General features: G+C 35.4%; 4 protein-coding genes across 4 annotated transcripts; 3 read left to right on the top strand and 1 right to left on the bottom strand.

The window, feature by feature from the left end:
- The first annotated feature begins 4,377 nt into the window (after positions 1 to 4,377).
- Positions 4,378 to 5,247, top strand: LOC144421974 (uncharacterized). The gene has a single exon (XM_078111616.1). It carries the CDS (start codon positions 4,378 to 4,380, stop codon positions 5,245 to 5,247), a length of 870 nt encoding a protein of 289 aa, XP_077967742.1.
- A 559-nt stretch (positions 5,248 to 5,806) lies between these two features.
- LOC144421973 (uncharacterized) lies at positions 5,807 to 6,451 on the top strand. Its single transcript, XM_078111615.1, has one exon. It carries the CDS (start codon positions 5,807 to 5,809, stop codon positions 6,449 to 6,451), a length of 645 nt encoding a protein of 214 aa, XP_077967741.1.
- Positions 6,452 to 7,616: 1,165 nt separating this feature from the next.
- Positions 7,617 to 14,695, top strand: LOC120325651 (haloalkane dehalogenase-like). The gene is made up of 7 exons (XM_039391734.2): positions 7,617 to 7,635; positions 8,879 to 8,990; positions 9,444 to 9,670; positions 9,934 to 10,105; positions 11,040 to 11,207; positions 11,728 to 11,983; positions 14,423 to 14,695. The coding sequence occupies exons 1-7, from the start codon at positions 7,633 to 7,635 to the stop codon at positions 14,442 to 14,444; spliced, it is 960 nt and encodes a 319-aa protein (XP_039247668.2). The 5' UTR covers positions 7,617 to 7,632; the 3' UTR covers positions 14,445 to 14,695.
- A 490-nt stretch (positions 14,696 to 15,185) lies between these two features.
- On the bottom strand, positions 15,186 to 22,728 carry LOC120325656 (fibroblast growth factor 16-like). Its single transcript, XM_039391745.2, has 3 exons — positions 21,821 to 22,728; positions 20,266 to 20,369; positions 15,186 to 16,877 (listed from the first exon to the last, which is right to left on the bottom strand). The coding sequence occupies exons 1-3, from the start codon at positions 22,320 to 22,322 to the stop codon at positions 16,674 to 16,676; spliced, it is 810 nt and encodes a 269-aa protein (XP_039247679.1). The 5' UTR covers positions 22,323 to 22,728; the 3' UTR covers positions 15,186 to 16,673.
- Positions 22,729 to 27,251: the final 4,523 nt, after the last annotated feature.

Raw genomic sequence — 27,251 nt, 5'->3', positions numbered from 1 at the left:
TAAACGATTTACCAAACCTAATATAAAACCCAAAAAACCACAGAGGGTATTTTCCACACAAACTAACTAGAATACGACTCACTCTTCCAATTTGAAGTATAAGAGCATATTCATTGCTAATAAACAGAAATGTGTATGTTGTTCCTTGAATCACCCAATGTGGAAATGTGTTGGTTTTCACGCCTATTTCAGATAAGTGGGACTTGGTAAAAAGGGAAAGACTGTGTTTTAACTGTTTAAGTAAGGGTTATGGAAGTAAAGATTGTAAATCCATGCACAAATGCAAACATTGCGGAAAACCTCACCATTCATTATTACATAGAAATGTCACTAAATCTCAAACTCAGTCGTCATACATTGATGCAAAAAGGGATTCTACATGTCAAACAAACAGTCCAAGTAAAATAGATAATGCAAGTGTGTCTTCAACTACTGTTCATACAAGTCCAAATGTTAGATGCAAAGTTGTCCCAGTTGTTGTTTGGGGCCGGCATAACGAGAATAAAGTGGAAACATGCGTTTCTTGATGAAGGGTCAGACACAACATTTTGTACTAAACGACTCCTTGACAAAATTGAAACAAAAGAGGTGGATGTGACACGCAATGTTTGTGATATGAATGGTACGCAAATGTTAAATGGAAATATTGTAAATCTGTCTCTGAAAGGCATAAAAGAGAATAAAGCAATTCGGATCAATGATGTTTTTGCAGTTGATAAGTTGCCAAAAGTTGAATCGAGTATTCCTACGAACAATGACGTGAAACGCTATAGTCATTTATTGGGCTTGAATTTCCCACATGTTGGCCATGGTGACGTCGACTTACTGATTGGCGCTGGCATACAGACAGCTCATGAAGTAATTGACATGCGAAAAGGCACTTCTGATCAACCCCGAGCGGTTAGGACACGTCTCGGTTGGACCAGATCCAAGTATGATTCAAACTAAACCTGTATCTTCAGTCAATTTTGCTTTGAGCAGTGACGATATGTTGCATAAACAGATGCAACGGATGTTTGATTATGATTTTATAGAAGACCGAGCACCTAGCTCGGATGACATTGCTTATTCTATTGAGGATCATCGCGCATTGTCCATTTTTGACTCTTCTGTCGCCAAAGTTAATGGTCATATTCAGGTGCGCTTGCCCTGGTGTGACGATCATGTAAAAATGCCGTATAATCGTCATGTTGCAGAAAATCGCCTGAATTCTTTGAAACGCAAATTTGAGCGTGATGACGAACTGTTCCAAAAATACACAGCAAAGATGAATGAAGGGCCACGCAACTGAGCTTTTTGATGAACATGTTTATGATCCTGATAAAACATTTTACATATGCCATCATGCTGTTGGACCCAAATTCCGTGTGGTGTTCAATTCTTCCGAAGTTTATAATGGTACTTCTCTTAATGCAAATTTGTTACCTGGTCCTAATTTGGCCAGCAGTTTGATTGGAACGTTATTGCGGTTCCGCCAAGAAAAATTTGCTCTAATGGCTGACATCTAAGGAATGTTTCACCAAGTTTTGGTGGATCCTGTTGACCGTGATTCTCTTTGTTTTCTATGGTGGCCAAAGGGAGATATCACACGAATCCCTAATAATCACCGAATGAATGTACATATCTTTGGTGCAACTTCTAGCCCACTTTGTGCAACGTATGCTCTTAAAACTACTGCTAAGCCCAATGAATCAAATGCCAGTTCTGAAACAATTTCGACTATATTAAACAATTTTTATGTTGATGATCTTTTAAAGTCAATGTCTTCAGTCGATGACATCAAAACTCTGATTGGTGAATTATTAATTCTATTACTCAAATCAGGCGGATTTACTCTCACGAAGTTTCTGAGTAACTCTCGACAAGTCCTTTCCGCTGTTGAACAAGGTGACTTGGCTCCATCAGTCAAAAGTCTCGATTTTGATGATCTTCCGGTAGACCGTGCTCTTGGTGTCAATTGGAATACCTCCACTGATAACTTCGAAATTAGACTTAATGTTACCCTAAAGCAGTGGTTCTCAAACTTTTTTAGTCTCAGAGCCGCATTTCAAACCTCAAAGCTGTGAAGAGCCGCACACAAGCAACGCAAGGTAAAATAACAACAAACCTTAAGCGCGTATTTAAAATACCAAGTCCTCGTAACAACAACACAGTAACACACCTAACAACTAGAGCTGGGCAAAATATTCGAATGCCATTTTACTATTCGAATATCCGGTACCACGTGACCTGCGCCGATCTGCTTGGATACCGAACTCACGCGTCTCCAACTCAATCGTGAATTGTGCGAGATTTCCCTGCGCCGCTCGCTATCAGAAAAAAAAAGACAAATTTGAAAAGTCGTTGTTTTTGCGTTATGGTGTTATATGCTTATCTTTGCACTTAACGTATCGTTTCAATACATTATTTTGCAAAAAAAACGTATCGACCGTTCCGTAAATTTAGAAACGTCAAATCAGATTAGGTATTTAAAATAAATTTCCAAAATTTTAAACTCCGCATGCCTGGTGACATATCATTAGCCATTTCTTGCATTACCGAACATAAAGTTGATTGAAAATAAATGTTAAAATGACTTTTCGGTGTTTCATTGTGAAAAAGGCGATTTTAGATCGTTGGAAAACTCTAGTTATGTAAATAGAATGGATTTAATAATGACCAGAGGTTTTTCCAAAAGCTGGTATGAGTTACTTGTATGAAAATACTCATTAAATTGTAACCAGATAAGAAATGTCATGGCCTACTCCCTTTAAAGCACTTTGTATTAGCTCTTTAGTGATCTCTTCCATCCTTGGCCAAGTGATGTTTTGAATATGTAACATTGTACTCGACCATACATGGCCGCTGAGCCAAGAGTAAAACGTAAAATTAATCGTGAATTTCGTTGTGACAATGCACACTGACTCGTTCACGAATTGTTGCGTCTATTATCATCGAAAATGATTACAATTGGTAAATTTTGAAGTAATTGGGCAGTACTAATTAAAGTCTTATAGCATGACATAATCAAAATCATTAAGTGAAGTGCTGAATTTGCAAATTCCGTAAAGAAAATTGAGCATTACTCAGTAAGTATTTTAGCTATAATAACCATCGGGGTTGTTGTTTTGTTGAAAAAAAAAACTTAAAACTTTAGAGAATTAGGTATGATTAGCGTCTGACCCTCGATTAGGCACAAAGGCCTAGGAATGCCTTTATTGCCAATTTTTTTATTCGCTTTTTTTAAATCAACATTCAGGATTCACGCAATCGTAAATTTGCTAGGTTTATCTATCTAATACTAAAATAACACGAACACCATAGGAAAGCACGAGAAACTCAAGTATCGTTTTAATAAATATCTGCATCTCGGTTACAGTTCACTTTAAACAGGCTCGGGTAATTTACAAGCGTTGATAAGGAAGATCAAATCTAAGACAGGGGATAAAACTCAGAATAAAATTAATTTGGTTTAGAAAATCAGCCCTTAATGTATTCAACAGCTGTCGCTGATGTGAACGCAAGGGTATACTAGAAATATGAAACTTCGATATTCGGCGACCGCTTATTCTTGCAAAAAACGAGAAAGGGCGTGAATATAGAATACAAACTTTAGAATATCGCCGCCAAAACGATCGCGGTGACAAAGACAATCAGCGATTATGATAAAGTTAACCATTAACCACTGAAAAAATGCTTTTTTACCGACTTTTCAATGTTTCTATCAATTTCTAAATGGTGTATCGAACTCCGACGTTCTGGATCCCTGTTATGTATAAAAAAAATATTCCAATTATTCGATTTCAAAAAAGATTAGATTTTGCCCACCCTAGACTAACAGCCATTTAATTTGGCTTTGATTTCTAATAAGTTTGTCAAAGCGGGTCGTAATCGCGGAGGTTGCAAAGTGCAGTAACTGCTTGAGATGATCGCCAGATAACAAAACAAAATTAAAATGCTCTAGGATTAAAATAATCATTGAGTTATTTGATTCATAAATAATATCCGGGAATGCGACAAACACTGAAAATCCACGGAAGCAAGCCAATGAATACAGCCATGTCTAAAATCTTGCCAAGTGAAAAGTGTACGAGTGTCCGAGAAACGCTTCGGTTGCGTCACTATTGCATCTTGTAGGTTAGTCAACGCTACGCAAATAAACACGGGGAAATTCATTCGACTAACTAATAGACTTCAGCATCTTAATTTCGAGTCAATGATTAGTTTTCAATGAAAAATTTTCTCTGAAAATAATTAATTTTCGAAGCATTAACGAGAGCCGCAGGAAAGGTTGTTGAGAGCCGCATGCGGCTCTCAAACCCTAGTTTGAGAATCACTGCCCTAAAGCCTTCCACACGCCGTGGAATTCTTTCTATAGTTAGTCAACTTTATGATCCAATGGGATTTCTTCAACTGTTCTTCCTACCGATGAAGAAATTAATGCAGAGACTATGTGTACTTGAGCTCGGATGGGATGACGCAATTCCTCCGGAATATAAAAGGACTTGGACAACTTGGAAAAGCTGTCTACCACAACTTGAATCTGTAACAATTCCAAGATGCGTTAAATCTCTCTCTGGTGTTACTGGAATTGAGTTGCATTGTTTTTGTGATGCTAGTGAACTGGGATACGGCTCAGTTTGCTATATGCGTACTTCCGATGGCACAACAAATTGTGTTTCCTTTGTTATGGGCAAATCTCGTGTGTCCCCATCTAAACCAATGACTATTCCGCGCTTGGAACTATCCGATGCAGTCGTTGGAGTGAAACTTGCTCGATTGATAGTTGAGGAGCTTGAATTATCAATAGATCGCGTTGTTTATTGGACGGATTCATTATCTGTTTTGCAATACATTAATAATAAATCTCGTCGTTTTCAAGTATTCATTGCCAATCGGATAGCTCTTATAAATAAGCACACAACTCCTGACCAATGGAGACACGTTGACTTTAAGCGTAACCCGGCCGACTTGGCGTCCCGCGGACTTATGCCAGACAAAGTCAATCGTGCTGAATTGTGGTTCAATGGTCCACTCTTCTTGCGAGAGAGTGAAGCGAAATGGCCTATACGACCTGTCGTATTAGCCCTCTTAAATCAAAATGAACCCGAACTGAAGAAAGAAGCAAGGGTCAATATCTCGACTCAAGAAACTGTTCATGGATTGGATCAGTTGTTTGTTAAGTACTCTTCTTTCACTAAACTTCTTCGAGCAGTTATTTGGATTTTGCGATTTATCCGCTATCTGAAAGCAAGCAAAGTCCAATGAACGAGCAGCCAAAACAAATTGGTTTTTTGACCGTGGAAGAATTTGCTGAAGCTACCGAAGCGGTTGTCAAACTTGTGCAATCGCATTGCTTTAAAGATGTGATTTTAAATTTTGATGATTTCAGTTCTTGTGCCGAGGCAATCAAAAACCAAGGAAATGTTAAGTTGAATGCCAACAATGTGCAAAAACTTCGCCCAATTCTTGTAAATGACATCTTACGTGTTGGTGGCCGTTTGCAGAATTCCCCTTTGCCAGAATATTCAAAACGTGATCCCGTGATTCTTCCAAAAAGACACTATGTAACTGGTTTGTTGATTGACTTCTTTCACAAACAGCACGGACATTGTGGTACTCAACATGTTCTTGCCGCAACGAGAGAGCGGTATTGGATTGTCAATGGTCACTCGACCGTTCGACATTATCTACGCACTTGCAGGCAATGTCGTCGCTGGAAAGCCAAGACTGGTGAACAATTAATGGCACCTCTACCCAAGAGTAGAGTCACTCCACACCTTTCACCTATGTGGGCTTAGATTACATGGGCCATGTCTTGTCCAAAATGGGACGCAGTAATGTGAAACGTTGGATTTGTGTTTTTACATGTCTTGCAACACGAGCTGTTCATATTGAAGTAGTTTATTCCCTAGAAACTAGCTCGTTTATTCAAGCATTGTTTCGATTCTTACATCGCCGTGGTTCAACGACAAAACAAATTGTCAGTGACAATGCTTCTACATTTGTTGGAGCAGAGAAAGAGTTTCGTACAGGAATCAGGAGGTGGAACAAGCAACAAATACATGACTGTTTTTGTCAGAAGGGAGTTGAATGGAAATGGAATCCACCCGCCAGCAGCCACCAAGGTGGTGTGTTTGAAAGAATGATTCGCTCTATGCGAAAGATAGTGCTTGTTCTTACATATGAGCGTGTACTCAGTGATGAATCTTTGCATTCTCTGATGGTAGAAATCGAATGGATTCTAAACAATCGTCCTCTAACACCTGTCAATGACGACCCAGATGATTCTACAACGTTAACTCCCATGTCGCTTCTCACTTGGAGTTTGGATTCTTCCTTACCGCCGGACGTTTTCATCAAAGCTGATGGTTACAAGAAATACAGGCGAACTGTTCAGTGGGTGTGTGACCAGTTTTGGTCACGCTGGATCAAAGGGTATCTCCCACTACTGCAACAACGCCAGAAGTGAATGCAACCTGTTCCTAATTTCAAGATAGGAGATGTGGTGTTGAGTTGATGGTGGATGAAAGATTAAGCCGAGGAATCTGGCCGAAGGCACTTGTTGTGAATACGTATCCTGACTCTGATGGAATAGTACGAAGAGTCAAACTTAAAACTGCAACTTCGACTTTTTTGAAAGACATTAGAAAGTTATGCCATTTAGAGGCTGCTGAGGCATAACGTTATTGTTGCATACAAAATACTTGGTCATGTATACATATGTTTCGTTGTATTAATAATTTCTTTCTTGTTTTTTGAAGGTTCATCAGTTTATAAAGCACGATAAAATTCAAATCTTAGTTAAATTTGCTTAAGATTTTTTGTGTCGCAGTCCTTTCTTTTATTATGTTAAAATAACTTACCCTTCCAATGTTAAAGTTATTTGGGGCCGGAATGTTACGGACCGCTAATAATCAAATTTCATTTTGTAATCAAGTTGTTTATATTATAGTGTCGCAATCGCGTTGCTCAATTTATTTACGTGTACCCCTTTGTGATGTCGCATCGAGACGCTTCTAGACTTGCCGAAGTCGGCGAGCATCTTTGACTATCGAGACGTTTCGTTTGTAACTGTAATTCCTAGATTATGCAGTAGGTTGCGTATGACTTAGTTTAGTTACCGTGACCATTAGATTTTGTTTTAGTTGTTTAGGGCTATTGCATTCAGACTAGTTATATATGTTTATGATTGAATACGAATTATGGCTCCACTGAATGTCCCTTTTTGTTATTTATTTGCAGTAGGATGAAATGTGGAAGAAATGAAAAATAAACATTACTGTCAGTTGCGGAGGTATAAAAAATATATAAATCATTCACAATTTTCCTTTCTGTAATTAATATATTTTATGACCGATTAAAATCATTGGAATCAACAAAAATTAAAATGTTTCTAATTAAAAATGTTCTTGTATATATCCCTGGAGCGTACAATAATAACAACCAGTAAGATAAAGTTTCACTTCATTCCAACCCTCTCCAATATCTATGATTTTGTTACGAACTTTACCGATATCTTTAGCAGTAGGGTGTGCGTGTGGAGATCCTGCCATAATGATTTTCTACTAATGATAAATTCCGATATATAAACGCAACGTTTTTACTATCTTCATTTAATCGAATCGTTGTATATTCAATCGAGATAATTTCATGGTACGTCTTAATCCAATCCCTTAGGCCATTTATCGTATATACTGATACTATGATGATAAGTAATAAACACGACTAAATAATTACATATGCCTGAGAACTAATTTGAATAGCCTAATATTTGTCAGTTAATGATGAATTGTAACGAACATATATATTGCTTTGAAATATACTTTAGTAACAAATTAAATATTTATAAAACGAGCCAACTGGATAGTTTCGATTTTGTTCGAAGTAAATTCAGTTTTAGTATAAAGACTTAATTGATTCCAATTCATTAGATCGCAGTGACTTGAATTGCTCGTGTTGATCGATATGTATTTGTTGCTGGGTATTGCATTAACCTAAGTCCTAAATCTATAAACTCTCAATATCTCTTGGCGTTTCATTGGTTGCTTCTAGCCTCGCCCAACGATATAAGTCTACTTTACTTATGAGTGTGTACGTGTGACTTTGCTTCTCTCAAAACCACAAATCTGCCTAGGGACTATTAGAAGGACAAATCACATAACACCGAATTTTGTAATTTATCCCTGTTGCATTCGTTCAATTCTTTACAGTATAAATGTTATAAGATCGAATGCAGATAAGTTGATGGCCAAAAATGTAGATGTTACAATAGTTGTACAGAATGCCATTTAAGATTGTGACCGTGAAATCCACAGCAAACTATTTGATGTGCAATATCGAAGAAAATTAATACAAAATTAAATAAAATAAATATAGACTTCCTTTCGAGTATTGACAATTAAAATTGATATTCCATTAATAGCGAGATATGCGATTTTTCACGTCCAACCTCATATACAAATAGTCGATACTTTGTTTTCTATTCTAAAACTGGTTCACATTCATCTCTGGCACATGCGCAATCATGCGTTAAATTCGTATAAAAAATACTCGCAGTGGTTTGCACGTTCACAGACTCGAGTGTAGCTGAGAATCGGTCGGGCCTCATCATAAGCGTCGCGCGGTAATTATAAATGCGACTGGTACATAAACTTGGTTAATAATTGACTGGAGTTTAGTCAGCCATGGAACGTTAATATGAATCCTTTTCACATTAAACAACGGACGTAAATTACATATATTTGAATCTGTTGTTAGCCGCAGCATTGTTAGCTATTGCGTGGCTCATATTCGCAATCATTAAAGGAGACAGATTTGGACTGACTTTGTCTCCGAACCTGCTTTGTTAATCTGTACTGAGAAAATGTCTTGTATCTCACCGAAACTCCTCTTGCAGGCAAAATGGATGAATCAGTTGGCTGGACGTTTGTTATCATCTTGTGTTACATCGGATTCAAACTACAAAACGGCGATTGTAAATAGTGCAAAGATGGCTTATTTGGATGTTGGTAAGATACTGTATATATTAGATAAGAAATGCTATTGTATCATATTGGTACATCTAGTTATGTATGAACCGAAGATTAGGTGAAAAATTCGGGTTCTAAATCAAACGGATGGCACTCTGGTCAGCTGGCGGATGTAAAGTATCCACCTATACCCAGTCGACTGACCTGTGCGTACAAACAAGAGAAGCAATGATCTGATATTCTGCATTTGTGGAGCTAAAAGCAAGATTATATGCAAACTTATCCCTCACCTATAAGAAGTAAATACTCACAATATGAGAAATAACGACAATACCTCTGTATATTAAATGTGTAACTAAATACTTACATTCTGTGCTTACTGACTTGGGCTAACCTTCATTTTAGGTATCAGCGAACATGAACGTATAATATATATATATCAACACAAAATGTTGACCAAATTATAAAAAAGGAATTTTTGTTATCTTATAGGTCGAAACAAAGATACAACTAAAACGGTTGTGTTTCTTCATGGTAATCCCACATCGTCTTATCTCTGGAGAAATATTATACCTCACGTGACAGATATAGCAAGATGTATCGCTCCTGACTTGATAGGAATGGGTCGGTCTCAGAAATTGAAGGATTCGATGTATACTTTTGACGATCATTACTCATATTTGTCGAATTTATTGGAATCTTTAAATCTTCCGGACAAGGTATCAATGAATTTATAATAAACACTATTCACAACAAATTTCGGTCTCCGCTCTGAATACAAGGCATTTACACAAATATTTTAGTCTGTTTGGTATGCGGTTGTAATTGTGTATGAAGCAGCCTTCCGCGAACGATTGTGGTTGATCCATATTAGTCTAGATTAGAATTTGAAAAAAAAAACTTTGTTTTATTATAACTGTAATGCAGAAAAGATAAAAAAGTATAAACGAAAAACTATCGCAACGATAAAATATCTATACAGATAAACTTGGTCATCCATGACTGGGGATCTGCTCTTGGTTTTCATTGGGCCAACTGTAATCGCGATCGTGTAGAATCAATTACTTTCATGGAATCGCTCGTTGCTCCTCTTACCTACGAAGATTTTCCAGAGGAAGGACGTGAAGCATTTAAAGCTTTTCGTTCACCGCTAGGTAAGAATATTATATTTATATTGTGGTTAAGATTGGTGAATTTGTCAAGGTATCTCAAAGCCTATTTTTAGTCATGATAATTTTATAGAGCTGGGTTGTACAACTCAAATGAGGATAGTGCCAATGTTATTAAAATATTCTTGTCGCGTGTCACGCCAAGTTCGAATAGTTGTAGATGTTGTGAACGATCTTATGTAAAACACAAAACGAATACTTATTTACTGAAACAATTTAAGGTTCTGAAATTCCACTGCCTTGAAAACGTTTTTGGTGGACCAAAATGTTGGGCTTCAAATGAAAAATAGCAATGCGCATCACTGAATCTAAATGTTCATCTGTTGATCTGTCTGTAGCTAAAATTTGCTCATTTTCATGATTGAGGATGGCCATTCACAACTGTACGTGCTTGCAAATTGAACAGTCCAGATTTTGCATTTCTCAGCAAAACTGGATATTTTTTAGAGGCGAAAGTGAAACTCACGTAATGAATTTAGTCTCATTCAAAACTTGGTTTGACCTCAAGTTCAAAAGGTTCCAGTTAAGTGTCACTTAAATTGCACACTAACGCTAATGTAGTTCTGTAACGTTTCGTATGATTGAGGTTACAGAAATACATTTGTGTTAGTGTAGAACTGTATAGCAAGACTCTTAAATTAAATAAAATAACCGTGAGATATAAGTATTTATTATGAAAACAATTTTTACCAAATCGTTTGCGAGCCACGTTCGAGCTTATGACGTGCCACGTTGGGCACGCTATGTGTATAAAGAGTATAAAAGATCACAACAGGTGAACCACCCTGCAACGAGGCCACAAATCCCTTCGGGTTATATTCATCGTCGACTGTTTAGGTAAGGTAAGGTTAGGTAATTCAGTTGGATAAATTATTTTGAGCTCGGGAAACCAATTGCACTCTGATTGTTTGAATTTTAGGTGAAGAGCTCATTCTCGAAAACAACGCATTTGTTGAACAGATCATACCTTTAGCGATCAAAAGAACGTTAAAGCCAGAGGAGATGGAAGTATACAGAAAACCTTTTGCCGACAAAGGAGAAGGGCGTAGGCCAACATTAACATTTCCACGGCAGCTTATAATCGACGGTACGTACTAATTAGCATTGAACGGTACAATGGTGATAGGTGGAGAGATTTATCGAAGTAAAAGTGCACACGGGATGACCTATAAATATTCTGAAAACTTACTGTAGTCCCAAAGTGCCATACATCAAATATGCTTTATTAACCACACTGGTTCATTATGTCAATTTTCGATACAAAGCTGCATGCAAAATAAAAAAACTTGAGTTACCCTTGGTTTAGTAATGTTTAATCAACCACCCACAAAATCAACAGATTGTTTACCCGCCGCGAAACGTTCCTTATGACTTTCAATAATATTGGTACAGTATTGTTGTTCCTATTGCGATGTGAGATAATCAAGATAACGTTTCGCAAAATATGACCACTGCAGAGGCTATAAATATAACGAGTCACAATTTTCTATACGCTAATGGAGTCTCTACTATGTCCTAGCATTAGTTTTAAGTATAGGCACTATTTAGGTTTTGTAGCAAGGACAAAATATTTTTAAGAACAAGATTTTTTTTTAAACTTTTCCCAGGTCTAGGAGAAAATGGACCAGAATCTGTTAGAGAAAAGATGCTATCTTACAAATCATGGTTGTCCGAATCTTCCTATTTACCAAAGCTGTATATTGACGCAAATCCCGGCCAACTGTCGCCTGCAATTCGTAAGATTGTACGCAACTGGCCTAACCTGAAGATGGCGTCCGTGAGCGGCCTTCATTATCTGCAAGAGGATTCACCAGATGAAATTGGAGTTTCCATTCGCGAATTTTATTTGAATCATGTATTTAGGTGATATATTTTAATGCTGCACAATACAGAAAACTCGCTATTCGATGCAATTCACAAAAAATGTACTGAAGCGCCATTTAAACTGATTAGAACATAATTTTTCGCATTGGCAAGTCGCTGCAAATTCATTTTATTTCTGATAGTTCACTAGATATGTTTTTTAAAAAAAAATTATATACTTCATGTTAAATTTCAAAATTGTTACATACATATACATATTTTACCGACCAACTCAACTGTAGATATTTTCGATGTGGTTTTCGCTGTGGTATAATTTTAAAGCACTAAGCGAGAATCCGAGAAGACTGAAATTGACATTCCGCTAACCGGCAAAAAAATCATTATTTCGGCCATATGTGTAACAGAATTGAAGGTTGTAAACATTGTTTATTCGCTTAAACAGATGAATCTATCTTTATGTAAAACTCATAATTCAGTAGGCCAGTCCCGTCATTTAAGAAAGATTGCACTCACAATTGACAGTGTCTGTGGCGCACAAGAGGCTACCTACATTGATTGTTCCAATGTTTAACAGGGCTAGGACCGCAGCATCAGCTGTGCACTCGGTACTCAACCAACAAACTATATTGAAAAAATCTTATGTATTAGACTCATCGAAGGAAAAATATTCAGTCCAACACATTAGTGCTTGTCATCATCTATAAATAGAAACAAATTCAAAAGTTATAAATCACAAGACTAGATGATCGGCAAAATTTTCGCACATTTCTTGTTTTGATTGGTAATATCAACATCTTTGCATATTAAACGTAGCGTAATGAAACGTGTGATCTAGGAATTCTAATTATTCAGAGATGAAAAGAGAGAAATATATTCCCGTGAAGCGAAATGGGCAATTATGCCCGCACTCCCGAAAAAGAGAAAATGTATTTGATAATAAATGCGTAATATGCTTTTGTAATAATAGGAGTAAAATATAGTATATATATCATTAAGATTAAACTAATGTTTTTAAATAACTTTGGAAATCCGAGACCTAAAGCAGGCCCACAAGTAAGAGGAGCATGCGTTTATTAACGTGCCTTTTCGAATACGATATACCAATCTTAAATGCGCACAATTCATTTGTCACCTTTTGTTTCAGTTTCCTTGGTAAGTTCGAGACGTCATATTTAACTCATTACTTTTGTAACTCATTACTTTGGTATCGGCACCAAATGCACGTCCACTCGAAGTTACGTTACGCCGATGTAACGGCACATAGGCGAGATTGTACCTTCACGTTATTTGTCGCGCCTTATTCCAGTTTTTTGGTAAGCCAAAAACGTCACTTTTAAATTGTTACTTCTCGGTACCGGCACTTAGTTCAAATACACGCCCAGTCGAAGTTACGTTACGCGGGGTAACGTCGCAGAGGCGACGTTGTACCCCCGCGTCTCTGTCGGTTCACGTTTTGAAGATCAGTCGTGTAGGATGTCCCGTACAGCTATGATATCATTCATCCGTGAAAAACCAGGTGAATCGAATTTGAAAATATTATTTCGTGAAATGGTGATCTGCTTGTGTTTACGACTGTTCCGGTTCTCATCATCACCTGTGCCAGTTGCTTACAACAATCATATAGTGTTTTATAAACCGCAAAATACGTCCTATCGTCGACTAAATAAACGAACAAAAAACCTTAATCTCTGATTATCGAAGGAAAGAAGGGAAACACATGACATCCTTCTGTCAACATACTAAATATTAGTCCGATCGCGTGTTGGAACACAGCCTCAATATAGCTTGTATACAATTCTCTAAGCTTATCACGCCATCCTCTCGAGAGCAAGTTATCGACGTTGATTAATGTTGTTTTATATGTTAAATTCAACTGAGGATACTAAGCAGTTAATAATAACACATCCATCACGAACCCCCGGGACAACCTTTTCTAACTCCTGTCTTCGCTAAGACGTGTTATATAAAATATCAAGTGTTCCCGTTTTGTTATAATGTTGAATCAATACCCAATCATCTTTACTAACATCTCTTGTTAGGCTTAAATAAAAGACTTTGTGTTGGGGCTCATTGCTTTCATCTTGTGAATATTTTTTCATTGGCCCTCTACTAAAAGTTTTTATAAAACCGTTTTAGTTTTTGTGCAAACTTCAGCGATGAGATCAGAACGTAAATGCGGCCCGTTCTTAACTTTAAGCGTTTCACTGTAGTGCTGACTTTCAATTTCGGGCCATGAATTCTATCCCCTAAGGAACCCAACTGAACCACGTAATTCGTTTACGAGAATTCTGAGTCACGTAGCTAAAATGTGGTAACTTTACTTTAAAACAATTAGTCTTCTAGAAAATATATATACTTTGCTACCATTTCAGTCGTCACTAAAATTGCGTCAGCAACATTTCACAAACTTCATATCACGAATGGATTTTAAATAAACATTTTATCTTGCACCTAAGAAGTTCAAAAATTATTTTTCAGCGAAGGAAACGCACTGGGATAAAATCTCAACTTTGAAATCAATGCTATAGAAATGGCAAACCTTTAATGATGATTATTGTGTGATCAATAAACTATTCCACTTTTGTTATAATGAATTACAGGTTTGAAGGACTTGAAATATATATTTTACAAAGATTTTTTTTATCGATTCTTTCCAACATCGCTGTTTTTCAATTTCTGTGATCGTTTTCATTGATAGCTGATTGAATTTAATGAAGCAGTCTCAAAAATACTCATTATTTTGATTTTTCATCTGAAGAGTGGGTTTATAATACAGTCTGCTTGATTCTTTTCCGTACCACACCGGCTGAATTGTTGTACTTATTTATTACTTGGACATGCCAACTAAAGATTTGCGTGCAATTGTGATTTAAAGCCGATAGCCTACTTTTCTTGTACAGCGAAATCTAGAACGCGTACTGAAAAAATCAAATCCTCTACACTCAAAAACCCGTTATTACTATTAATCGTTAACAAAAAAGTTTAAGCTAGGCGAAGATAGGAAAACATTAACAGCGCAAGTAAACTGAAACACTGCTGTATTCCCAACGTGGTGATAGATATTATCAGCTTGCAGTTCTTAATTTTCATTTGTAGACTGATATCTTTGTGCCACTTCTTGCAATAACAATATAATCATTTGACCTGACTTATGTTTTTTTTTGACTGATATCCTCATGTTTTGATATTTGTTCTGATCAGCTAAACATTTCTGTAAGCAAATTTATACATCAAACATAGATTTACTTGCCTCCTTTTCATTTATTTTCACGAATAAACTACTGAACATTTCAACGGAACATAAAAATTTTGACAGCATTTTCATGGCAAAGATATCGCAAAACACGCCACTGTGTGATGAAATATTGTACAAATAAATTAGATATATACAAATGCTGGAATAATATAAATCGAGAATATTAAAAAGAAATGAGAAAAATATGAGTAAACAGTGTACAAAATGCGCTAGATCGATAGTTCAATTACATTAATACAAAAATATTTACAGAATAAAATAGAAACTCCCGATTTTGCACAATTCATCAAACCAAGTACCGGAAAAACACATTTATTTTTTTCAAACATTCAAACCAGTTGTATCTTATGTGGAATATAGGACAGTGTATGTCATATAAGAGATAGATCAGTTTTAAATTCTTGTGGGTATTTTTCACAATCTTTTCAAGCTCTCTCTTCAAATTTGTAATGTCCAAATGAATTCTACGAGGGACGAAAATGGTGCCTTGTCAAATGATAATTTATACTGTGGAAAAATAAATTATTTGGAAGGCTTCGTTCGAAATTGTTGTCCAAGTTGGTATTGTGAAAATATTAAAGTGCGGGGATTTAAGGCAATCCATGACCACAATTAGAAAGAAAATTATATAATATTAAGTGGAATGGATAATTAGTGTTTTCAGTAATTAGTATGAAAATTACATTATATGAAGAAAAACTGTATCGCCACGACTGGGGGGGTCAGGGGTTAAATAACCAAAAAATTTACAAGCGTTTTACTGTAACTCAATATGTCATTTGTAAGTAGGCTACGCTCGAATGAATCACATCGCAACCATTATTACCCATGCAAATATCGACGAATACGGTAGCCACTTTCACGGTGAAAATTCAGTGAATTTACAAATAAGTTTGTTCACGGTGTAGTAAACTATATCATGAAAATCACAGTGATAAATTATGTGAAGAAATGTGGTTATGTGGAAGAAAATGCAACAATCCACACGATTTATAAATGAAAAATTGCAATATATTGTGGATGGTTGTGTTTTGAATAGTTTGAACATGGTTTTGTGCATATTCAAGTTCTTGCAAAAGGCATTTTATTGGCACTTGGCAGTACGTTTCTTCTCAACTTAATAGATATGGATACCACCACCATGGCCAAGACAGTATGCACTAAATGATTTGATAGTTTCTTTAAAGTTTGTTTTAGAGAAATCGTTATTGAAATACCATACAGTATGCATTGATATATATGTACAACCCTCAAAATTGTCAAAGCAGCATAGTAGCATATTGTCAAAGCATGTTCGGTGCTGTGTGGGTCGCAACCGCCAGCGGATTCGAACCCCTCTCCTTTACGCGCTTTTTCGCACCGCGATCGCGTGTGCTTTCACTCGCTATTCCTGGTGTTAAATTCACCACCCCTCGTTTTTCTTTCGAAGAATTTCCACTTCTTGAGATATATAGGTTTACTGTCAAATGTTTATCAGTCATTCACACTTCTCGGCAACCAATGTGCCTTTTGTTGTCGCCCAGAAACATTTTTACTCTTCTTAGATTTTCCTCTTTTTGTCAGCGACATGTAGTACCCAGTTCGTTTCTCGTGATGGCTGTATGAGTTTGATGCATACGTATTAAAATTATTCTCTTCGATTCTTTCTCGAAATTCACATTCATGAATAAATTGAGACTGTAAAAAAAAAGAGAAATTCGTTAAATTTTCAAAATTTTGTTGAAGTATTAATTCTAGATTAGAGAAGATGACTGCCATTCGTTAGTGAGGAATTGATAGGTTTAGTGGGTCATGGAGAGAAAGAATAGATTATAAATCGACACAGGTGTTTATCGAGGGGGGTGTGGGTTTCACTTCAGTCTTAATAACATGACATTTTTCTTTTCAAGATTGAGGTTTACTCCCGTGTCTATTCTACTGTTTTTGACAGCCGCTAAGTTTACAACGGCCTATCATCATTCATCAAATCGACCGAAACGAAAAGGCCAATTCTGATTCGACACCTGGTTTTTAAAATACTTATTTTTCTAAATTTACCTTAAATTGACGTAATCGTAGAATAATAATTTATTTTCATTTTACATCATAAATATATTGTATATAAATATTAATAATTATTGTACAAAATAATATTATTTCACGAAATCTTATGATGGTAAAATATTTGACGTTATTAATCGTAGTATATATCCCAATACGCTGTTTTAAACGACCACACAGAATAATATAAAGACGTAAAATAAACTCGATAATTAATATGTTTATCTTTATAATAATGAGTTGTTATTGTATGGAACATTGTTTTAAAACGAAAACGCAAATCGCAGACGACTTCTGTTGGACACGCGCAAAAAATATACCGCCTCCAACTTCTAACAGTCTTAAGCGATAGGTTGTAAAGGGTCACTTGTAGCATATCAAACAAATATAGGCGGCCAGTATGATTGGGGACGCAGGAAGGGCTGCGTCGGTGCTAATTCGGTTTTAGACGCCAGCAAAGTTCCGGAAGATATAGGCAAGCCGGAAAGACGGTATCTGCTGATATAATTGCGAGCATTGTATTTCGTTGTACTTTCGTGATTACAGATTAGATTTACATTGAAATCAATTATTTTGCGTAATTTTCCGTATTGCGAGTCGCCATAAGAAATTCTATCGTGCACAAACGTTTTTTGAAACAAATGTGATGATTAATATTTTTCTGGTCCACACTCGACTGCATATGACGTAACAAAATCTTTGTGACGGACATTCCACTGGCAATGTGGTGGAGACGTAGAAATCTAATTGTATCTGTTCACATGGTGATCCATTGTGTCGAGTATAGATTTTAATTACGCCATATCGGTCGGTACGGAAACCGCGTCTAAATATCGGACAACTTCGAAACAATATTCTATTTTTGAAGCAAAAAGTTAATTTAAATTAACATCATAAATGTAATTAGTAATGGACGATTTATGACTTTGTCAAAATAAAACCATTTAAAAAATTAGGAAATTTAACAAACTTTTGAAGGTCAAAATTATTCGATAAAAATTGTAAAATTTAAACCATCGTTTTACACGAATGAAGCGCTTATATGTTGGGAATTTTTGGTCTTATATTTCATCAAAATTATGAAATTGCCATGCAGGCTCGAGATACGACTCAAAGCTGATAGGAATAGCAATTTAAATTCGGGGGTTAGATGAAACTGATAAAACCGAAAGATTATGTTTAATCTAAAATTAGTTTAGTTATAATCTATCTTGACTTTGAGTTACCAAGCAATTCCCATATGATGCGCGTTTATCAATACTTGGTTCACATAAGGTAGGCTTCGCTCGATTCATTGTTCTCGTCCGAAAGGTGTATTGTTTTGCTGACGGCGCAACAAACGTCCCATACCAAAAATTGTAATCATTTAACTGTCAGGTGTCAAATGCTTAAATAGTATTTATTACATTGCGAATCGAAAATAACAAAAAGCGAGTCGAATGTTTTTGCCGACTGAATCAATGGGACGCGCTCAAACTCTGTTGTTAGATCTTGGGTTCCCCGTGTATAACATAAATTCCAGACTTGTAGAATAATCCTAGAGTGGGAACATATTTCAGTGTGATATCATCTATGCCAGGTAAAATAATAATAAGTCGATGTTTTCTTTTGACGACCTTAGAAACGGAAGCGAGTTGTCGCGATATTCATCTAATTTTAAATCGTACATATACCAATAATACATGTTTATTCGTTTCATTAAATTCAAAATATGAGAATTTTTTTTCTTTTAACTTTAAGCGGCGTCTTTTAAACGTCCTTTGACGTCACGGAGATATTAATTTCAATGAAAAAAACGTACATGATTGTCGTGTGAAAAACAATTTTTCGTTTCAACTCAAAACAAATAATTTTTTGAGAATTCTAAAAAGAGCATGATAGGGTTATTACTATTTCGTAAATTAGTATTTTTAATTTCAATTCCAAAACTGTGAACAAATGTCGCTGATTTTTATCAAATTCATGCTAAAGTATGTGAGGTTATACAATTCGGCGTATGAAAAATGAGGTTTTATGAAGGTTGACGTCGCCAGGTGCCATATGACTTGAGGAAAGCGTTGTGTGCGGTATGTCTGTGATCATTGAAATTACCGTGTCACCATATCATAATTATTTTTGTTTAAATGTTTTGGAACAATGATAACAATAAGTTAAAAATTTCTCACGACATGCGTTACATCGGACAAGAGAGAAACATCTGGTTTTCACTACGTTGATTGATACGCTCTTTTTTATCAATTCTTAACTATGACGCAACAATGCGTCAAGGGCAGGAGTTCAAACCCAAAATGTCGTGGTTAAAATTGTACATCATATAGTATTTACATTTCCGCGTCCGCAATATATCACGTGATATTTCCCGACCTTTGATAGTAATAATATACCGCGCTTGATTTATTTATCAACATTATTCTGTGACACTTTTGTCAAAATATAAGATCTATTTGTGTTCGTTTCCCTACCATGAGTCCAAAGCGCTTCCGAAAATACGTTTGGTTGCAACCGAGAATACAAAGATCAAAAATAAATTAAAATTTAGAGAAGGAAAACGCGATACAACTTTTATTTATAAATGAAAATAAACGTACATATCCAAAAATATATATTCGATACAACGGACGTTAGCGTTATTTTCACGAAGAGAGCCATTCAAATTGCGATTAGAACCGTATATACATCCCTATCCATGTTACGAAATCGCGCGAATTTGAAATACCTTAATTGTTTCGCATTATTACGTATTAATTAAGCCTAGTTTGAATTTACTTATTACATTATTGCGACATAATCTGTTTGTACCCCCGTTTCTTGACAAAGGTTGAAGGCGGGTGTGTATAGGAATTATTGCTAATGGACGCAATTTAGTTCTATAGTAACGACTTCACGCAATATGAATATAAAACAACTAATTAAATTATATTCAATGACACTATTTCGATTGTAAAAATTCTTTTCTCCTTCACGTCAAAAAGATTTTATTTTTATTTATGAAAAATATTTCAAACGGAAGATCAATAATACTTACCGAACTATAAAGCTTTCCGCGTTTATTCATACATAAATAACGTTGACTGGCAACTGCACGTATTCCCACAACACCGGTCTTCACGCTGAAGATTTCTAAAATACCTGAAAATAGATTTTACAATTTAACACGTTGTGTAACAATGTGATTTTACACGGATTTCTAAAAGTAAAATGATTAATATCAATTATACTACATTTATAGTAATACTAATGCCAATTAATATTTTTTGTGTTGAAATTACCAGTAGTATAAAATACTAAATAGCAAACGGAACCTCGTGCCAAGGAGCAATAGTCAGGTACATGCTTTTCCAATCAAACAAATAAATAAAAAACTTTTTTTCCCATTTTTATTTTATCAATCAAAACGTATAGTGAACATATAGTGAAACGTATTGTATAGTGAACCATTATTAGGATTTTTTTTTCCATTTTTAAAAGCAAAAACGTTTTCAAAAATATAACACACTTTTATGAATTGTAGATGAATATGTAGATGAATAAAACATAAACGTATTGTGTATGTCAATCTGACATCAAACGTGACGCAATAATATTATTTCATTCCCCAGTTTCACCCCAATGTCTGAATAAACATGTTTAAAATCTACTACACGCGCATTTGTTGCCGTAAAATCATCATTTCTAAAGATCATATAGTGATCAGCCCCGCGACAGTAATATCATATTTCTCATAATTAGATATCTTTGTATGAAATATGAAATACTTAAATGCTTGATACACACATTTGTGGCTTATAATACTGATATATGATACGCTGTGACATTTCGTCTGTGCTTTGATGTGGCGAACATCGGAAATTAATATATTTTCACAGTGGTGAAAACTTTTTTGCCCTTACAACATACAAACACCCATGTTAAAAATACTTCAAAATAAATTATTTGAATCGAAAATTACAACCAAATTTTTTTTTATAATTTTTTGATAATTTGTAATTTTATTCCGTAATTTCATTTTTTCATTTTCAAGAATTTTATAATTATTAACCCTCCAAATCATTTGCGCTAATTTACAATTTAAAAAAGTTTTACATTTAAAATATATTCAAAAATTGAACAGAAAACTTTAGTAATGCACCTGTAATCGCAAGAAATCGGAATAAAAATTAGAATGCTATTTTTTAACCGAAAAAAAAATTAATTTTATCGAAGCGAGGATTCTTAGGGACGTTTGTGGCTGATGTGCTAGACACCGGTAGGTGATATGAATAAAGTCATGCAGTGACAATTAGTTTTCCCACAGTTGAAAATCCAGTATAGCCAGTCAGACAATTCCATCGTGCTAAACATAATGCAAGACATGATATGAAATTTAAATTGGCACAAGATTGTCTAAGCAGGCACGCTGCGTACGAATATATCCCGCTGATATATTTATAAACAATGTGAAAAAAATTGTAGGAACATTTTTCCGCGTAAGTACTGAATTCGAACGGTGGTAATTTATAATAATAGCGTAGAATACGGTAAAGGATAATACGGCAGATATTTCGATGAGTAAATATAATTGAAATGAACTGAAATCTTACCATCACGAGTTGGTCGATGGCGACCCATTACTCTTCCATCTCGACGAATTTCTAAATGATATCCCATTCCCACACGACAATATAATCTTCTTCGTCTTACTGTACCCATAAGGTGAAAATTGTCCGCTGGTGCAAATATATCATTTATATTTGACGCGTGTCTTAGGGGATCCAAAAGTTTTGATAATTCTGGCAGAGTTAAAATAGCTTGTCTTATTCGCTCAGTTCTTGCATCAACCGTTGGCCGCGCTCGTTGCGGCATAAAATTGTCAATTTTTTTGTGATTTGAATCATCCTTATTTGGGTTAGATAGTCTATGGCGAAACACCGATGATTCTCGCCACTTCTGGTGACCATTTCTGAACCTGTATGATTTTGAACTACCTCGCCTGCGTGCCTCTGCAAATATAGACGAGTCCGGATGGCAGACAAGTAATAAAAATAAAACGATGCAGCAGTTATATGCAAGCGCTTTCGCGATACATTCGCTTCCCAACAGCATCGCATTGGCTATAAAATAAATCTATATAAAATCTGCAAATAACAGAACATGTTTATTCGTACAATACTTACTTCACTGGTGGTTATAAGGGTTTCCATATTGTTGAAAATTTACTATTCTCCTATGTATTAATAATTCTTGTTAGTCACCCACCTGCCGTTAATTACCTCCCTAATTTGCACGCTATGTTTCTCTGTCCGGCAGTGAGAATTGCGAGAACCATATGCGCCCTAGAAGAGAATAAACTGAATATAATACTCTGTGGTTCATGTAGCTCATTAATAAAATCTCGCGTTCCTGTTTCAATTGTCCGAAGATAATGATATGGTTTACCTACATATATAATAGCAATGTAAATCTCTACTGCCTTTTTCTCATCAAGCACATTCGAATTAAGCCTGCTCGCGAACTTAGGATTTTCACACCCGCCGGGTTGGCCAACCCACAGCGGGAAGGTTCAAGACACTATATCCAATCACTGCCCGCGATATTATATTAATCATACTGCCTTCTATTCTATCGTATTTATATCTTTCCCGCAAATGTAAAAGCTTACGTATCCTGATATATTTTTTCGTCTACTTTCGGATACGCCGCCTCCACGGTCGATTTCAATTAAAAGAGCCTTAAATTTGTTAATCACTTTTGACTAAAAACGCAAAGCGGTCACATAAAAGCCTGTTATTATATTCCAAACACGAACTAACGTTGGCGCAAAAACAAACAGAACATTAACGCCTATCAGGTGTTGCACCAAAGTCGCGCTTTGATGGTGCGTATTTGAATTAACGTACCCAAGTCGATTTCTAATTCGCTCCCTAAACCCACACAGCGAAAACATTGGAGCTAAATGTATTTGAGGTCAATAAAAGCGGAGGCGTGACCAACATCAAACGCTCCCAAAATAATGCAATAGAATACATTTTTGTGCCAAGTTATCTCGTCTCTATTTGTTTGCATTTCGGATTGCGTATATAGCGTCCCGCCAAAGCTATTTCTGAATACACGTACACAGTAATCGTAGCAGCGGAGAATAGGTAGTGATTGCTCAGTTGTCAAAATTAACCGGTGTTTGTTACAGATGGTAACTGATCATCGATCATTATTCTTTTCACCTAATTTGATCTATTGTTTAGACATTCCGCGGCGCATTATTTAAGAATTGGAGAAATTCCACGGTACAGCTGACCATAGATTGTGTTCTGTTGGTTGATATCTGTCATGGCGCCGGGAAACGGTCATTATAAGAGGACTCGAATATCAAACGGTATAACAAAAAAATCGGTGAAAAAAAAATATTCCTAATCTAGCATAACCCAAGGATGGCCCCCCGTTTTTTTTTAATTATGAATAATAAATAATCAATGATTTTGAAAGGGGTTGGTATAAAATAACAAAATGAAGTCATTTTCATCTTCAAAGGTGTTGTGTGGTGGTTTTAAATAAATTTCTAAACCTTTTCAACACGACGTACATTCCAAACCAATGTGTCGCTTCGTCATGAACTCACCAACAGTGATTCGAAATTGAACCATGTTTTGAATTCTTGGTGAAAACAAAATATCTAATTACGAGAAATGACATAATGGTAGAATCCAATATGCGGAATAACATACGGCTTCAATTGACAAGAAGCTTGCTAATTACACCAAACAGATAATTCGTTAAATGCGAAATATTTATAGAAATGGTTATATCATATTAATTAACAGCTGTAGTTTTTAAGTCTTTGAGCCTAGATTCTAGAACGGGCTTCATTAGATTGAAAATAAAACAAAAATCACTGCGTCGTGGTCTTCAGAGAATGCAGATTTTTACTTCTTAATACAAAACAAACTTCTACTTTTTAGTTTTAAAATAAAGAAAAATCATGATATTTATGCAGTTTAATTTACAATTGCAACTAGTTTTTTAAACGGTGCATGATAATAATATTATTAAAATTTCAATTTAATTAGTGCAATTTCCATTCATATTTTCGGTTACTTTTAATTTCAAAAATTTTTTGTTGTCGTTAAAAAAACGCATAACCTATTGGTTTTCTTTTAGTGCTGTGCTGTAATATTTTTTTACGTATTCAACGAACAACATGTTTGAAAAGATATCAGTACGTGTTATTCCGGAAAATAGGACTTGATTTCAATATCATATTATCTTGCCGTTGCGTGGCACGCTTTGTAGAAAGATAAGGACTTGGGGCTAAAAGTTTTTTATTTCATCTATATCCGACATATGAGGGAATATGTTTGAAACGCATCTGACGCGATACTGATAATTAGAAGAACAATAAATTAATTGATATCATTGTTCAACTTCTTCCGTTCGATTTCATTAGAATTAAGCCGAAAATGTTTCATCAAAAGCAAACCAAATTAGACGTTTGGGGGCGGAGTGCGTCAAAAGTTATTGTCATAATTTCAAAAGATTACAACTAAATTCAGACAATGCAGACGCGTGCCGCGTGTCTGAGCGGATGTTCACGAATTATGTTTTACGTTATTATGATCCTATATCTGCTTGTTTCCATTTTTATTTTACACGGTCGGCAACACATATTTGAGGCACCATGATTATCTATCGTGCCCTTCATAGAATGACCCGAGCCTTCCTCAGGAGGGTGACGTTGTTTCTGATACACCACTGAAACATTCTTACAGCTCATTACATACAAAAAAGTTTCTAAAAGAACTGGATTTGTGAAGATAAAGAATGAGTAGACAAGTTTACATTACTCAATATATCTCTCACCCGAGAATTTAACACAACTAATTTTTTATTCTTGCCAATTCTCAAACCACTAGAACCATATAAATAAATTTGCTTTCAAATAGCACAGACGAAAAGCGATTTTTGAATTTTGATTTGCAGATGTGCAATTATTTATATATGACACAAAATAGCTCTAACCACAAAACACATTAAACAGTAAAATTCGTGCACTATACATAGCTCGGAGCGGAATCACTCTTCCTGACTTTAGAATTTGAATTCCTCTGAATCTTCTTTTTTAGTGTCATCTAAGATCTGCAGATGTATTATCGTACTCTGCTTAAAATTTCTTTGTCAAAGTTCAAATCCAAGGCCAAAGTTTGGCTCGACTTTTACGTAATAAGCTTGCAACCCTTTCATTAATATCCAAACGATGCCTATGATCTTGTCTACAACGTAATTCTGCACAAAAATTTGAACGGACGTTGTCATACTATGATAGCTGTATGAGAATATAAAATATTTTCTCATTCATCTCTTTCTGATTTTCTGGGCTAAATAAATTAAGCAATATTACAAATTTAGTGAACATAACTGAAATGGTCAAGGCCCAGTAATCTCAAATACAATTTACAAACCTGATCGTGGAAGCGATTGATAGAAAATATAACTCTAGTAATGAACATAATATTATCATTGAGACATACTGGGAGGGAGTATTCATTCTATAATATTTATCCTCGAGTATCACGCACTTTTTTTGCGTAAATATTCATGAGTAGCCTATATATGAAACGAAGAGTTGACAATCGTCATCAAAAGAAGATCGCAACATATGGTATTTTGATAATATTTAATCGTGGAGTGAATTTAATCTAAACTATACACTCGCTATATCTATTTTAGTTGCTTTTAGGCTTTTAAAAGTTATCCTGAAAAGTAAACGCTATTTTAAACTCTTCTGCTGGGTTTTCACATCAAAGGAATGTTATTATTTCAGTCACTATTATATATATTTATCTGCAATTTATTTATTTGTGAAATTGATCAATCGGCCATTAGGTATCATATTAATTATTTTTAATGGTAACATTCTACTTTTAAAATATTATCTGGTCGGATTTGATTATGCATGAAATACTCTTTTATAGAAGATCATCAATGTAATAGATAAAATAAAGGAGGACCTAGTGGAAAATATTATCAATCTTTGCGAAGCCAGACACACGTGCCGTCTGCATATAAGGTATGTTGATTGATATCTACAGAAGTATTAAACAGGTGACATTTCCGACCTATTTCTAGGTTTTCCATTTCTACCACATTCAACATTTTTTTATTCAAATTTATTTACATTTGTAATATAAACTTTTATATTGACGAATTATAACACATTTTTGTATATGTGCGCCGTTATGTAATGAAATGCTTATCATTGGATCAGTACAAACCCTGTAGATAAGTTGTATAGTTAATACTTTATAGCAGGGGTGTGCAACATGCGCCCGCGGGCCAAATGCGGCCTACAAGGAAAATTTGGGAGGCCCGCTGAGAAGTGACAATTTTGAATGGTGTGCGGCCCGCAAACGAGTTTTCAATTTAGTTCAATCTAGCACGTGCAAGTAATTCCAATCCCTTTGAGTTGCAATGCCCATACCCGAGTTCGATCATTTATGCCTATGACGTCACAATGCACTAACAGCTAGTTTTTGTGAAGCAAAAACGAATATTACAAAATCAATACCAAAAATTGTTGTGCTTGCAACTACTAGAAAGCATATATATCATGTTAAATGAAGGGCGGCGCGCGGTTTCGCCCAGTTATTTGTATCTGGCACTCCTGTATTAAAGGTTGCACACCCCTGGTTTATAGCATCAAAATCGTCTTCTGCTATAGTAGGCAACGCTTGCTGTTTTCGTAAGTCAGTTCAATTGTTTCATCTTTTTCGAATGTGTTTAACTTTCATTAAAAAGTCGTTATATATAAATAAATATACTATTATTTAGAGGTGGCTTTACCATGAATTCGATAGCTGTTACCTGACTGTATTTAAACTTCCATCATGCGGAAACAGATTCTGCCGAATCTGTTGAATTTAGCGCCTCTTTGTCGTTGATATATTTTTGGAACTGTCGGTAAACATTAAAAAAAGATTGAATTTTATTTTCAAAAAATTTAGTATTATACCTCAAGATTATGATTGAAATTGTAAAACAAGT

The sequence above is a fragment of the Styela clava genome, chromosome 4, assembly GCF_964204865.1.
Source record: "Styela clava chromosome 4, kaStyClav1.hap1.2, whole genome shotgun sequence".
Lineage (NCBI taxonomy): Eukaryota > Metazoa > Chordata > Ascidiacea > Stolidobranchia > Styelidae > Styela > Styela clava.
The sequence above is the reverse complement of the archived record's forward strand: the minus strand, read 5'-3'. Positions and strand labels throughout refer to the sequence as shown.